The following is a 15,107-nucleotide window of genomic DNA, read 5'->3' on the forward strand; positions in this document are numbered from 1 at the left end:
AGTGAGCCCCGCCTCCCGTGCTGGTGCTCTCATGCGGGTCCCCCCCACACCGAAGGGGCCCCGAGCCGGGTGAGCGACAGGGCACTGGAGACAACGGGGACCTGTGAGCCTTGGTCACAGAAGACACGGCCGCTCCCACCCCGCTCCCTCTGGGGGAATCCAGCTGCCGTGTTGTGAGGACACTCAGGCAGCCCCCGAGAGGCCCACGCGGGGGGAAACTGAGGCCTCCCGCCGGCAGCCACGGCAGTGCCCCATCTTGGACCCGGACCAGCCCGCCTCGGTCAGTCCTTCGGATGACGCAGCACCCGCCAACGTCCTTGCCGCAACTTCGTGAGAGGCTCCCGAGCCAGAACCCCCCAGCGAAGCCACTTCTGAACGTGCAACCCACAGAAACCGTGAGACGCTCTGTTCGCCATCTGCGGCCGCGGTTTTCGGGAAATTTGCTCCACGGCGACAGGAAATGAACACGGCCGACAGTCGATGTTGCGTGGCTGTGGGAAAACTATCTGGCTGTACTTTCCACGTGGAAGAGGTGAATCCCGGCCGTTATCTCTGACGCAGACACGTTACTCCTGACTGCCAACTGCCGTTCGATTCTGCCGCACGGGGCATCTCCTTTCCAAAGGGAAGAAATGTCCTGACTTCTGTTTGGTGTCGACCTGGCTTCTGCCATCTCCTTAAAGTTACCTACGCCCGCCCCTGGTTCTTCTCCCCCCTCGCCAGGCGGCCTTCGAAGTCCCTCCCCCGTGCTCCCCTCCCCCCTCCCAGATCATTTCTGACCCTGTAAAAATACTCAGCAACCTGAAACCCACTGTTTGGAGACACAGCGTGCTGCACCCGCGGCTGTTCTCGGAACTCCAACACGGACGGCACCGACGCACGCTGTTGCGCTCTGCTCGCTGGAGCGCCAAGGGCCCGGCGCACGCCCGCCTTTGGCGGCACCTCCTGGCCTCGGCAGGGACCATCCCTGGGAGGGACGGACTCGGCGGAGAATGCCGGAGCAAACTCCACCCCGCACGGAGCAGCCGCACGCAGCCGGCAGAGGAGGAACAAACCAGGAAAACACGCAGAAAGTGAAACACAGTTGTCTTGAAATCCCCAAGCCAATAACCAGCCGATCTAGGACCCTGCTTAAGAAAGTACCCCACTGGGGGGCCGGCGTGGCTCTGTCCGTTAAGCGTCCGATTCTTGGTTTCAGCTCGGGGCATGAGCTCACGGTTCATGGGATCGAGCCCCACGTCGGGCTCCACGCTGATGGTGCAGAGCCTGTTGGGGATTCTCTCCCTCTCTTTGCCCGTCCCTCCCGCGAATGCGCTCTCTCTGTCTCTCTCTCTCAAGATAAATAAACTTAAAAAAAACCAAAGGTACCCTATTTATAAACTAAATATGATCCCTGGCTTGAGGGCATTTGTTTGCCCCGCAAATACAAGAGGGAGCTCCTTAATGGAAGACGTTCACATATTTAAAGGGAAGGGATGGGCAGGAGAGGGGGGTGGGGGCAGAGGGTGAAACGGACACAGCACACCCAAAATTACAACCATGCCTCCCTAACCCACCTCAACACGGAGCTAGGCTTAAGAAAAAAGGGGCTGGGTTCAGCCAGTGCACACGAGAGGAGCGGGGCGTGGGGGGGGGGGGGGGGGGGGGGCTGGGAAGAGAGAGCGAACGAACGTGCACGGCCAGTTCAGTCCAAACCCAGCCACCCAGAAGACTGGCGTGTTTCACCACCACCTTCACTGCTCTTCGGTTCTGTTTTTCCAAAAGATTCACGTCTGACCTTTCCCGCTTTCCAGAGGGGGAAACCAGGACCTCGTGCGGTGCCCGAGACCTTGGGTGAAAGTACAGACACACCCAACGAGAGCAGGAAAAGAAGATGAGAGAGAGACCCAGGTTCCCACTCCTCAGGCTTCAGGCTCATAAGAGGCGCTGAGCGGTGTTTACAAAGGGACCCCGGCACCCGGGGCAGGACAGCCCTCGAAGGGTCTCTTAGGACACATAGGACGCGAAGTCTCCGCTCGGTGGAATGTTCTGGGACAGAGAAAGGGTCGCTGACGCCAGCCGCGGTGAGGATGGGCTTCGAAACCTCGAGGCCGAGGGAGAGGCCAGACCCGAAAGGCCACGCCGTGTGTGACCCCCGCCTCCGCGAAGCGTCCAGACGGGCAAACCCGTGGACACGGGAGAGAGCCAAGGGTGCCAGGGGCTGGGTCGGGGGTTCCCTCGGGGTGACAGGGCGGACGGACTCAGGGCTGGTGGCTGACAACGCAGTGCATAGCTCAACGCCACAACGCGTGCGGCGTGAGGGTGAGGGCAGGGACGGCTTGCGTGGCTCGTGTCCCGCCTGAGGAAGGACCTCTCCCCCAGCCTCCGCTGCCCTCTGCACCGAGCGCCTCCAGCAACCCTGTGGCGTTCTGCTGTGACGCATCGCACGAGTGGCTCGCTACCGACATCCTGTTTCCCCTCGAGGGTAAGGGGCCCAGGCAAACGCCCTCCCTCATTCCTTTTTCTTCTTCTTTTTTTAATGTTTATTTATTTTTGAGACAGAGAGAGACAGAGCATGAACAGGGTAGGGCCAGAGAAAGGGGGACACACAGAATCTGAAACAGGCTCCAGGCTCTGAGCTGTCAGCACAGAGCCTGATGCGGGGCTCGAACTCACGGACCGTGAGATCATGACCTGAGCCGAAGTCGGATGTTTAACCAACTGAGCCACCCAGGCGCCCCCCTCCCTCATTCCTTGTAGAAAGCGAGGACTCGGCGGGCCGCTTTCTGTCAGAGCCCGCCTGCGTCCAACACGCCTACCCTAGGGAACACCGCAGCCTGGCCCGGCCCGCCTTAGACGTGCTCCGAACACGGACGGGAGCCTCCGGGTGGGCACAGTCACCCACCACAAAGCCAAGCCTGTTTTATAACGAGGTGTTGACGGTCGCGTGTAATTGACTGAATCCTGTACCGCCAGTGACAAACGGGACGGCCGCGTGGGTGCAGGCGGCGGTCCGGGAGCTGCGGCCGTTGCCCAGCATCACGAGAGAGGACGGGGACACAGACGGCTGGCCCGGGACACGGCAAAGGCAATATTCCAAGCACGATTCCTGCTGAAGGTACACTGCTTCCACCCCGTCGCAAAGTCGGACACTGTCAAGCTGAACCATCCTGTCAGGGATCGCCTATACGTTTTTTATTTCTTGTTTGCCTCCCCGGAAAGTCAGCCCCTCGAGAGCAGGGGACCCTGGCCATCCCGTTCAACACCACGTCCGCAGCACCTTGCGCTGAGGAGACACTTGAGACCGAGGTGAGAACAAGCGAGAGAACGAACGGATGGACACGCAAACACCTCCTGGAAGACGAAGGGAGAGATGCCAGGCCTGGTGTAGCTTCCCCGAGGCCACTATGCACTCGGCCCAAAGTGCATCCGGGCTGAGCAGGGAGCAGAGTAAAAGGCACAGCCCGAAGACGACATAAAGACAAGGCTCTGTGGTTCTTATCCAACAACGTGCATCAGAAGCGACAGGGGGCTTAAAGTCATATGGAAGCCTGGGTACCGTCCCTGGGAGATGTGCTTAAGAAGCCACAGCAGGAACGGAACAGCCAGGATTCTAATTTTTTTTTAATGTTTTTTTTTCATTTATTTAATTTTTGAGAGACAGAGTGCAAGCGGGGGAGAGGCAGAGAGAGAGAGAGAGAGAGAGAGAGAGAGAGATGCAGAATCCGAAGCAGGCTCTGGGCTCCCAGCTGTCAGCACAGAGCCCGACGCGGGGCTCGAACTCACAAACCGTGAGACCTTGACCGGAGCCAAAGTCGGACGCTTAACCGACTAAACCACCCAGGTGCCCCTGGACAGCCAGGATTTTAAAAGCCACGCGGGGGGGGGGGATTTCAGAGGTACAACCTCAACTGAGAGCCACTCACGCTTCCCGTGGCAAGGTCTGCCGTATGCCCACGCATCCGTGTTTGCTCGCTTCAACCCTACGATATTCCTGAAGGCCGTGCTATCAGCCTCTCCACGTCACAGAGGCAGAAACAGACCCAGACACGCTAAGAGGCGGGCCCAAGGTCGCACAGACACTAGACCTCACCCACCCCTACTTCGGGCACTGAAACGGCGGACAGAGCACGGTTATCGGACTTTGGGCACCACCGCTGGCTACAAACAAGGAACGCTGCTACAGGCCAGGGCGCCGGCATCCGCAGGGACTGAGAGCAGGCAGCAGGACACGAGGCTGGGGCAGGTGGTGGCAGAGGGTGCAGCTCTCCGGGCCCCCCTCCCCCCCCCCAAGGCATGGGCCGAGCGTCCCACACACACGGACAGCTCGAGAGCATCGGGTTTCGGTGCCGTCTCGAAACCGAAGCCGTGAGTCACGAACACCAAAGGGACAATGGCGTTCAGTCTGTGCGGAAGCCCTATATCCTCACGACACGGCAGCACACGTGTGGAAAATGGGTAAATAAGGGGCGTCCGGGGGGCTCGGTCAGTTAAGCGTTTGACCCTTGATTTCAGCTCAGGCCCTGATGGTTGGTGGGTTCGAGCCCCACACTGGGCTTTGGGACTCTCTCTCGCCCCCATGAGTACGCTCTCTTTCTCTCAAGATAAATAAACTTTAAAAAATAAATAAAATGGGTAAATAAAGCTTAATTACTCAAAGGAGACAAATGTAGTCACCTGGAAAATTCGTTATGTAAAACACCTCAAACCCTACCAATAGCACATGATTCAATGTCACTTTTTACCAAAATTCAGATTTACCAAAAACCTAATTAATTAGAAGACTAACCACAGTGTCTCCTTACTAAGAAAACCCCTAGTGGGGCACCTGGGTGGCTCAGTCAGTTGAGCGTCCGACTTCGGCTCAGGTCATGATCTCACGGTCCGTGAGTTCGAGCCCCGCGTCGGGCTCTGTGCTGACAGCTCAGCGCCTGGAGCCCGTTTCGGATTCTGTGTCTCCCTCTCTCTCTGCCCCTCCCCTGCTCATGCTCTGTCTCTCTCTGTCTCAAAAATAAATAAAAACATTAAAAAAAAATTTTTTTAACTTTATTTTAAAAGAAAAAGATTGTAGCTGTAGTTCCCTCACCAACTGTCCAGGTGACTCTGGGCTGGTTACTTAATATTATGTGTCTCAATTTCTCCCCTAAAACATCATCACACGACTGTCCCCTCCCCTTCCCAGGGATAAGAAAAAGTCAATAAAGGTCTTTTTTTTTTTTTTTTAAAGAGAGAGCACACAAGTGGGGGACGTGGGGGAGAGGGGGAGACAGAGAATCCCAAGCAGGCTCCACACTCAGCACGGAGCCCGCCGTGGGGCTCAATCCCACGTCCCTGGGTCATGACCTGGGCCTAAATCAAGAGTCAGACACTTAACCAACTGGGCCACCCAGGCGCCCCTCAACAGAAGTCTCAATGATGTCGGAAAGGTGCCAAGAGCGGCCACTGCAGAAGACAGTATGGAGGTTCCTCAGAAAATTAAACATAGGGGGCGCCCGCATAGCTCGGTCGGTTAAGCATCTGACTCTTGATCGCGGCTCGGGTCATGATCTCACAGCTCATGGGTTCAAGCCCGGCAACGGGCTCTGCACCTGCCTGGGATTCTGTCTCTCCTTCCCTCTGTCCTTGTGTCTCCCACTTGTGCTCTCTCTCTCTTGCTCTCTCAAAATAAATAAATAAACATAAAAAATTTTAAAAAGCGGGGAGGGGCTGTACCTGGGTGGCTCAGTCGGTTAAGTGTCTGACTTCGGCTCAGGTCGAGATCTCACGGTTCGTGAGTTCTAGCCCCGCGTCGGGCTCTGTGCTGACAGCTCAGAGCCTGGAGCCTGCTTCAGATTCTGTCTCCCTCTTTCTCTGCTCCTCCCCTGCTCACACTCTGTCTCTCTCACTCTTTCTCAAAAATAAATAAAGATTTAAAAAAATGTTTTTTAATTAAAAAAAAGAAAAAAGAAAATTAAACACCGAATCACCACATGATCCACTTCTGGATGTATATCCAAGAGAATCCAAAGCGGGACCTCGGGGAGCTATTTACACACCCATGTTCATTGTAGCCTTCCTCCCGACAGCCAAGACGTGGGAGCACCCCAAGGGCCCACTCACAGAGCAACGGACAAACAAAATGTGAGGCATCCCTACAAGGAAATATTATGCAGCCGTAAAGAAGAAGGAAATCCCATCACACCTGACTACCTGGCTGGACTTTGAGCTTAGGATTCTCTCTCGCTCTCTCTCTGCCCCTCCCCTGCTCTCTATCTCAAAACGAAAAAATAAATCTGAATCCTTCTTTAAAAATGGTTGAAATGGTACACTTAACGTTACGCGTTTTTCTGCCACAATAAAAAAGGGAGGAGGAAAAAAGGTGCCAAGACACTGGAGACACACGCTGCAGTCTGAATGTTTCAGAGCGTCTCTGACCACGCAGCCCTCTGGGTGGGTGGCCCCGAGGGCACTAAAGGAGGAAAATCCTGGAAACCAATTTGACAGTCAACTTCATATATTGAAAAAAAAAATAAAAATAAAAACAAAAATAAGATAGGTTAAAAAAAATAAATAAATAAAGGAGGAAAACCCAAGTCGCTGTCGGGACTCACTCGCAGCATAGAGGGCGACTTTGTCATTCTCCTCGTGGCGCAGGAGGTTTTCCGCATAGTTTAGCCGGCTGCCTCTGAACCACTCAGGGACGTCCGCGATCCCTTTTGAGGTGTCCACAACCTACAGGAGAGGACGGCAAACGCGCACGATGAGATCCACACGGGAATAAACAAAAGACACTCTGCTTCCCAGGAAGCCCGCTAACCCGGCCCAAAGCATCATCAAATCGTTCCGTAGACTGAACACCGAACTGGCCTACAGACTTGAAACTGAAAAGAGATCAGCGCCCTCTAGGTAACTGGGAAGAAGTTACACACCAAAGTTGCCAAGAGAGGTAATCTTAAGCGTTCTCACCACAAAGAGAAAGCAGGCGAGATGGTGGGCGTGTTAATTTCCACAATGTATCCGTACAGCAAATCATCACGCTGGATGCTTTAAATATATACAGTTTCATTGTTAATTATTCCTCAATAAAGTTTGAAAAAAAAGAGGGACAGTCGGGTCAAGCGTCCGACTTCGGCTCAGGTCATGATCTCACAGTCCGAGAATTCAAGCCCTGAATCGGGCTCCATGCTGACAGCTCAGAGCCTGGAACCTGCTTCGGATTCTGGGTCTCCCTCTCTGTCTGCACCTCCCCTGCTTGCACTCTGTCTCCCTCAAAAATAAATAAACGTTAAAAAAAAATTTTTTTTAGGAAATTCATGCCAAAGGGAAAACAGCATCCCCAGTAACGTACTCTTTCAACAAATACTTACGAAGCACCTACTTTATGAGAGCCGCTGACAAAAAGGGAATAAGACAGATGTGGCACCTGCCGAATGTCCCAGGCTCAGACCAGACACACGGAAAACCAGGAGATGGCAATGGCATGCGCCTGCCCCTCCCACAATTTCCCTGACCCGGGTCCCTCACCTCCTTCCTCGAAGGGCTCGAACCTCGACTTTCCTCCCCAAGTGCCGACAGATGAATCTTTCAGGATGGTTCACCCCACCATCAAACCCGATAAATTAAACTTTGAGGAACAGGAGACCCCCTTTCCCCAGATATTCACTGACTGACAGCATAAGGAGTCGTAAAGGTCCCTAAACTCCAGGCTTAAGAAACGATAAACCTCATGGCGTAAATGGATTTAATAGCACCACGAACTGGGCACTAAAATGGTGAAGGTGGTAAATTTTGTGGCGTGTATCTTACCACGGTTAAAAATTTTTTAATAAAATAAAAACGAAACGATGTCCTGCCACGTAGGGTGGCCCACGTTGCCAGGACGGGGCCTGGGGTCCACGCATCATGGAGTCTAGAATGCATGCTCTCCGTGGAATCTGTGACCTCAACCCAACTTTCTGCCAACTCTCTAGAACAATGATTTTCTCCCCATTGGTGTGAGGCTTGGAAAGAAGATAGGACTCAGTGTCCCCAAAAACAAACACTTCATTTTGGACCACAACCACAAGAAGACAGTGTGTGTGCAAAGTGTCTACTCACCTCATCATACATGCGGGAGGAGATGATTCCACTGAATTTCCAGAACTTGGCCCAGAAGTCTGAATAGGATTCAACCGACCAGTGGTATAAGTCATCATAATTTTCTAAAAAGAAAACAAAACGGCACATAGCTCAAGTAACGCTTCGAAAGCCTTAGCAGTTCAGCAAGGAGATGGCCACACCTAAGGAGTCACAGGTTTGTCAGAGGCACCTGATGGGAAACGGTCTGGGGGTGGTGGCGTATCCTAACTTTCACCAGAGCAAACCTACCACCGCTGGCCCCTAACACGAACAAAAGCATGAGGCGGTGACTTCATACCCTGACTGGCAGTGCCTGAGAACATGGGCTCCGGAGCCAGAAGGCCTGACTTCAAATCCCGCCTTGGCCACGTGCTAGCCGTGTGACCCTGTGGAAGCTACTTAAGCACGCCGTATCTCGGTCTCCCCATCTGTCAAGTGGAGACGGTTCACGGCACCCCCTCTTCGTGGGGCTGTTGGGAGAACTCAAACGAACCCAGGCACGAGATGCTAGAACGGGGCCTTGGACATAGCCGGAGCTACGTTAAGCCTGCTATTATACCACGCAAAATGAGGAAAGCCCCATCTGACAGATTTGAGGTCCCAGAAATGCGACCAGAAGCTCGGTGATGACCTCACATGCGGGTAACAGTGTTGGGGGCAGGGGGAGGCGACTCAGACTTTGGAACAGGCAAAGCGTGTGCGTCTGAACAGAGACTCCGTACGTGAGTAGATACATCCCCCTCTCTCTTTTCTACGCAAACGGAAGCAGGTTCTTCACACCAGGTTCTGATCCTGAGACCCTGGGCAAGTCCCTTGCCCTCACTGGGCGTTTTCAATCTCCACGTATTCCCAGCAGGCTACACGTTCCCATGCTGGTGCTCCTGGGACAGACCGGCAGAAAGGTGCCCAGCAGGTGTCAGGAAGAGGAAAACGGGGCATGAGGCAATGGCCAGGCTGAAATCTCTCAGTGCCATCAAGGCCTAAGGGTCTTCACTGCTCCCAGTCCTGGGGGGGCACGGAGGTGGGGACACAATGATCCCTGCCCGTCGGCAATGCCCCTTCCCACTGAGGCGTCCAGAACTGTCCTCGGGCACACGGGACTCTGGAGCGGGAGGAAGAGACGTGTCCGGAGAGCAGGGCAGGCTGCGGGAGGCAGGGCGGCCCTGGCAGCAAGGGCAGGCTGGGGACGCCGGGGGGAAGCCTAGAGCCCAGGCGAAGAACAGGGAGTGAGTGGTACAGCGTCCCCTCTGCAGCGGAGCGGAGAAGGATCCCCCGGATGAGGAGGGGAGAGTCAGCACAGAGGCCACACAGCGAGCAGGGACCAGGGGCTTTAGAGCAGTTCGGGTTCGTGGCAGTGAGGCCTCCCCCCCCCCCCCCCCGCCGGCCCCCTGCCTCCAAGCCCCGGGAGGCCTGCCCTCCAGTCCCGCCCCACCGACTCAAGCCGGGGGCCACAGACCAGGTCAACCAGGCATGTGGGGGGAAAAGCACCAGGGATGGCCTGTCTGGAACTCTGGGGCCGGCCCTGACTCTGGAGACCATGCATGGGGACCTGAGGGAGGCCACTGTGCCTCTCTGGACTCAGTGTCCTTACAGGTCACCTGGAAATTGACTGAAGAAGAGCACGGATCCTCCCGTGACAGTGGGGAGTTAACCCTGCGCTCCGGGCTGGGCTGGATGGCTGCGTCCGAGTCTCGGCCCTGCCACTTACTGCACAGGGACCCTGGGCAAGCTGTGCCACCTCTCTGAGCCTCGGCATTCTCACCTGCAAAATGGGGATAACAACAATGACCCCCGAGGACCAACAGAGCCTGGCTTCAAGACACAGGCTCCGGAGCTCAACCATCCGGGTCCAGGTCCTGCCGCTTCCCGTGTGAGCTCAGACAAGTGAACAACCCTCTCTGGGCCTCACCGTCTCCTCCATAAATCGTCCTCCGTGACTTGTCACGGTCACTGCGAAGACCGAACGAGTCAAAACACACAAAGCACTGAGAGACCACAGCTTGGCAGAGGGAAAGGACCTGGTGCGCCAGCCATCGTCGTCCCTGCCCGTCACCTCGCAGGAGCAGGACACGCGGCAGGCTACCCGGCAGCGTGGGACGGGCTAGGACGTCGGGACAGGGCCATGCCAGCACAGGGACGCGTTCATGAGTAGGAGATGCCGGGCTCGCGGGCCAGGAGGAGGGCAGCGCGGGCCCAGGGAGGTTCTGGCAGAGGGAGCCCCCGCCTGCCCTCAGCGGGGAAGCTGGGCTAGTCCGCGGGGCCCCCGGTTCCGTTTCCTCCCGGGCCTTTCTGTTCGATGTCACGCCAGCCCTCACCAGTGGCCGAGGCTCCCAGCTCCGAGAGCTCCCCCAGGCCGACACAAGAGACAGACGGAGGCCCGACCCCGGGGCCTGCACCGAAAGCGAGCCCGTCGGCAAGCGAGGCTCTGGCAGCATGCGGAGGGAGGAAGATGCCACCCGCCTGCCGATGCGGGGGACGAGTGGTCTCGACGGCACCCTAACATGACGAGGGCCCCAGAGGACAGCAGGGGGACGCATGCCTCTGGAGGGGAGCTCGTCCACGTGGACAACCCAGCCAAGTCCTGAGGAACGAGTTGTCAGCCGGGCCGGGCCCTGTGGCTTCTACCCACACCCCACTCGCAGCCTGCACTCCCGAGGCCCAGATCGCCTACCACAGGCACGTCTGGTTCAGTCTGCACGACGTTCACAAAGAGGCCGAACTAGCTGCCAACATACTAAAATCCCAGTTTTCAAACGAAATGCGGGGTTTGCGCCTTCTCCTGAGAAACGAGAACGGCACTCACATCCCCATGCTGTCCCCGCCCCACGCGGGGCAGGGGCCTGTGTCCCCAACAGGATATTATGCAAATGACCAAGGGTGACTTCTGAGACTGGGTCCTAACAGCCGCTGCAGCTCCTGCCTGGCTCTCCTGGGGCCCTAACCTAAGGCACCGTCACGCCACATAGCGACAAGCAGCTACAGAGCCGGGTGACAGCTGCCCCCCCCACCCCCACCCCCCGCCCTCACCCACACGCGAGAGGCAACGTCACCCGGCGGCCGGTCATGACTCTGGAAACAGACAACAGGCCCGCCACTCACGGCTGCAGCATCCCGACCAAGACCTGTGTTTGCCCACCCGGGAAATGGGTACCAGCACCCGCCGGGCCAGGGCTCCGCCCACTGAGAGCCGACTATCGCCCTTCCCTGCGTAGGCATCGGCTCTGAAAGTCACCCCCTCTTCCCGTCCACCCAGGAGAACTCGGACCAGCCTGCACCTCCGAGTCTCCGCTCACGATCGGACAGCCCAGCACACAGCGAACCGCTCGGGAGCCGACGGCGGGCCGTCCCTACTCTGACGCTCCCTTGGCACGCCCGTTCTGCACGAGCTCTCTCCCCCAGCCGCCCGTGAGCGGTTTGAGAGTCGGGACCAAGCCTTCCATTTGCGGGCAAAGGCCATCCCGGCCGCCCGAAGGCTGCCGTGATCTGCGGCTTGTGGCACACAGAAAGGCACTCGGCACGGTCCACCGAAGGAGCGCGCACTTGAAAGCGGGTGTCGCTCCCCTGCTTCCGGAGGGCCGGTACCCGCGGCGTGCCTCCTGGGGTCTCTCACACGCACACATGCTGGGCTGCAGCCGCAGGCTGTCCACAGGATGTCTACAACCGTCCCCCCCTTCCCCCCCCGCCCCGAGGTCCACGCGGACGTGTGCGGAGTCCTCAGGTGAGGTCGGCTGGGAGCAGTCACAGGAACCAACCGACCCGCGGCCCTGGGAGTCGGAAAGAATACGGGACCCCGCCAAGGCCCCGCCCAACCTCACGCCAGCCCTGGGCTGGGCTCGTGGAGAGGCGGCCAGGCTGGAGAAGGCCGCCCTCCCGCCCACCCCTCCTCGGGGACTGAGCACAGCTGCAGCCACCCGTGAGGATGTGTCCCTTGCTCTCCCTGCACATGTGGGCACAGCACTCTGCTCAACACCGCGTGCCAGCTACACACAAAACACTGGGGGCGCAGAAGATACAAATTCAAGGCTATAGTCCTTAAAGCGATTAGAATGCTCACAAGTTAATGAAAAAGTGAGGCAGGATGGAAGTCCAAATTACACGCGCCTGGAGAGCGGAGGAGGAGAAAATGTTCGATGACAGTAATCAAAGAGGAGGAAACATCTGAGACGAATCTCAAAGCCCAGAAGTCCAGGGCCAGGCCTCTGGAAGGGCGAGAAGAGCAGGCTGGCTTAGCCATCAGGAGCAGAAGAGGACAAAAAGACAGACGCCAAGCTCTAAACCACCCCCAGACCAAGAGACGAACCCCACCGGGGCCAGCTCGTTGCCACCACGTGGGGATACAGGCCCAGCAACACAGGCCTTTAGGTTTTCAAAAGAAGATGGAAACTTCGCTTTTCCTGCGTGTCTCCCAGTGTGTGAGCCGCCCAAGTGAAGTCCTAAGTCCACGGCGCCAATCTGGCCCCGGGCACCCCCCTCCCCCCCCCCACCAGCCCGGAGCAGGCCAAATGGGAGCACTTGCCAGTGCCCGGTGGTGTTTACACAGCAACCCGCAGGCCAGGTGCAAGTGACCGCTGGGCCGGATCACCTCCTGTCACCCTCGCACCACCACCCACTGACGCCGGCCCTCTCATCGTGCCCATTCCACAGACGGGGAAAGTCTGTAAAGAGGCTTGGGAAGATCAGGTGAGTTCCTCTTAATCACGCAGCCGGTAAATGGTGGAGCCGGTTCAGAATCCAGGCCGTCAGGTTAGATGGGTCTCACCCACGCACAACCCATGTGCGGCGGTTTCCTAGGGTGGCAGGGCTGGCTCGCCACGGGAGAGTTTGTTACTGCTGGCAGAGGAGACGCCGACGGGATGGAGGCGAGAACGCAGAACGATGTTCCACCCCCAGCTCTTTGGAGCCTCGTCTGTTCGCCCCAGCCCGACACACGGTCACTTACCAGCTACGCCCTGAAAGGCCCCGGAGGAATAAGCCACATCTGTCTCCAAGGTGCTCCCTGTCTAGTGTGCAGGAGAGAGGGGCGCGACAGGGCTGGGTCTGCCAAGGACAGGGGCTCAGCGGAAGCTAGGACACCCGTCGCGCTGTGGGGGACACGAAGCTGCCAGGCGGCCCTGTGTGCAATTCCACGGTCAACAAGGGGCCGTTGTGAACTCACAGCCAAGGAGTGAAAAGTCAGACCTGTGCTCCGGGAAAGCAAGCAGGGTGCACCGGAGGGAGGAGGGAGGAAAAGCAGGAAGCAGGAAACCCAGCCAACGTTCAGGGCAGAGGGAACAAGGGCCCCAGGAAAAGGGGGGCACGTAAGGAGGCAGCGACTCCCCTACAGCAAAAACACAGGAGCCTCAGAAGCCAGCTGAGCTGCAGGGAGGCCCAGGCCAGAGTGCTTCCGACCCAGGAAAAGGGCCTGGTGCGCCCAGCCCAAACCCAGCGAGGTGGTTTCTGAGAGCCGGGGTGGCGCCTGGATGGCAGGCCTGGGACTGGGTTCTGCTGGGGCCTGGGAATGCCAACAGGCGGAGAAGGAGTCCCGCCCTAACCCCAAAGGTTCCTCCCTGACCATCCTTCTCCCAGGAGCCTGAATGCCAGCCACACTGGCCTTTTAGTAAGGGGGGGTGGGGGGGGGTTAGGACGAGACAGCAGGTGCTACTGGCTGGTGAGTGACCCCCACACACCCAGGAGAAGAGCCACAAGTCAGAAAGACCCTACATCCTACGTCTGGAAGGAAGCCCCCCCCCCCCCACCAGGCCAGAGTGCAAGACCCCAGAGAACGCCTGGCCTAACGAGGGATCTCTCAGTGCCCCCAGGTTCCAAGGCCGGGGGGCTGGGGGACCCTCCCAGGGACGCAGATGCCACAGTCAGGAGTCCCACCCCCCCCCCGGAAAGGGGGTCCCCACTTCCAGGGGCTCCTCCAAGCCCCCCAAGAAGGAGACTGGAAATCAGGAGACACCTCCAACAGCTAGGAGGGGCCCTGCCAGGAACGCCCGGGAGAAGGGGGCGCCCCGGTCCCCAGGAGCGGGCCCCTCTCCGAGGGGGAGCCGGGTTTCTGGAGGGCCCTGGCCCCGGGGACGGGGTGGCCGGGGAGCCCCCGGGCCGCGCGCCCGCACTCACCCAGCGCCAGGCCGCAGGCAGCGCCCACGGCCGCCCGGAAGCGGTCCATCTGCGTGTTCTTCTTGCCGTCAGGCTCCCACATCACCTGGCACTCCAGGATCTCCTCCCCGCCGGCTCGCGGCTGCTTGGACATGGCTGCGGCGGGGGCTGCGCGGGGACGGGCACGGGGACGCGGAGCGGCACTGGGACCGGGCCGGGGCGGGGGGGGGGGGGGGGGGTCTGCAGGCGCGGCGGCGGGGTCCGAGGGCAGCTGCCGGGCGGCGACGAGGACGGCGAGCGCGGCGCGACTGAGCGCGGCGCGGCCGCCGCCTGCGGGATCCCCGGCCGGCCCCGCCCCCCGGAGGGCCCGCCCCTCGCAGGCCACGCCCCCCCCGCGTGTAACCCTCCGCGGGCGCCGAGCCTCGCAAAGGAGTACGCGCCGCCACGCCCAGCGGCCTCCGGGTCTCGAACCCGCGCGTGCTGTGGGTGGGGCTGCGCAGGCGCGTTGCCCCCGGGCTCCTAGTCCTCACCTGCGGCGGGAAGGGGTTGAAGCCGCGCGGGAGGGCAGAGGTCGTGGGCCGCTGGCTCGTTCTGTGTTCGTTCGGTCGCTATTGATTTGTTCCTCCTGCAGATATTGACCGAGCGCCCGCTGGGCACCAGGCACGGAGCGGGGCTTTGCGGTTACAGCAGCGAATGGAGCAAAGTTCCTGCCCTGTGTCAACAGAAGGGGGGGCGGGGAATATATCACATTACGTCAAACATAACATACTGTAGACGGTAGAACACATAGTGTACCAATGAGTGTCGTCTAGATGATAAGTATACGGTTATTCGTATAATACAAAGTATTAAGTACTGTGGAAAGAAACAAAGCAGGGAAAGCTAGAGAGCACTGGTGGAGGAGTGTTTCTATTTCAATGGGGTTGTCAGGGGGTCCCTGGGCGGCTCAG

General features: G+C 58.5%; 1 protein-coding gene across 4 annotated transcripts in view; it reads right to left on the reverse strand.

Annotated features, from left to right (window-relative positions):
* The window catches only part of AACS (acetoacetyl-CoA synthetase), a 53,071-nt gene extending 38,563 nt beyond the window's left edge, over positions 1-14,508 (reverse strand). Inside the window, exons 1-3 of one of the 4 annotated variants that reach the window (XM_060612071.3) lie at positions 14,179-14,506; positions 8,056-8,159; positions 6,570-6,690 (exon numbers count right to left, since the gene is read on the reverse strand). In XM_060612071.3, the coding sequence (XP_060468054.1) occupies positions 6,570-6,690; positions 8,056-8,159; positions 14,179-14,311 (358 nt within the window). In that variant the 5' untranslated portion in view covers positions 14,312-14,506. Of the gene's footprint in view, positions 1-6,569; positions 6,691-8,055; positions 8,160-14,178 lie in introns of all 4 variants that reach the window. The other 3 variants (XM_060612072.3, XM_078435939.2, XM_078435940.2) reach the window with 3 other exon arrangements.
* Positions 14,509-15,107: the final 599 nt, after the last annotated feature.

Source organism: Panthera onca, chromosome D3 (assembly GCF_046562875.1).
Source record: "Panthera onca isolate mPanOnc1 chromosome D3, mPanOnc1 haplotype 2, whole genome shotgun sequence".
NCBI lineage: Eukaryota > Metazoa > Chordata > Mammalia > Carnivora > Felidae > Panthera > Panthera onca.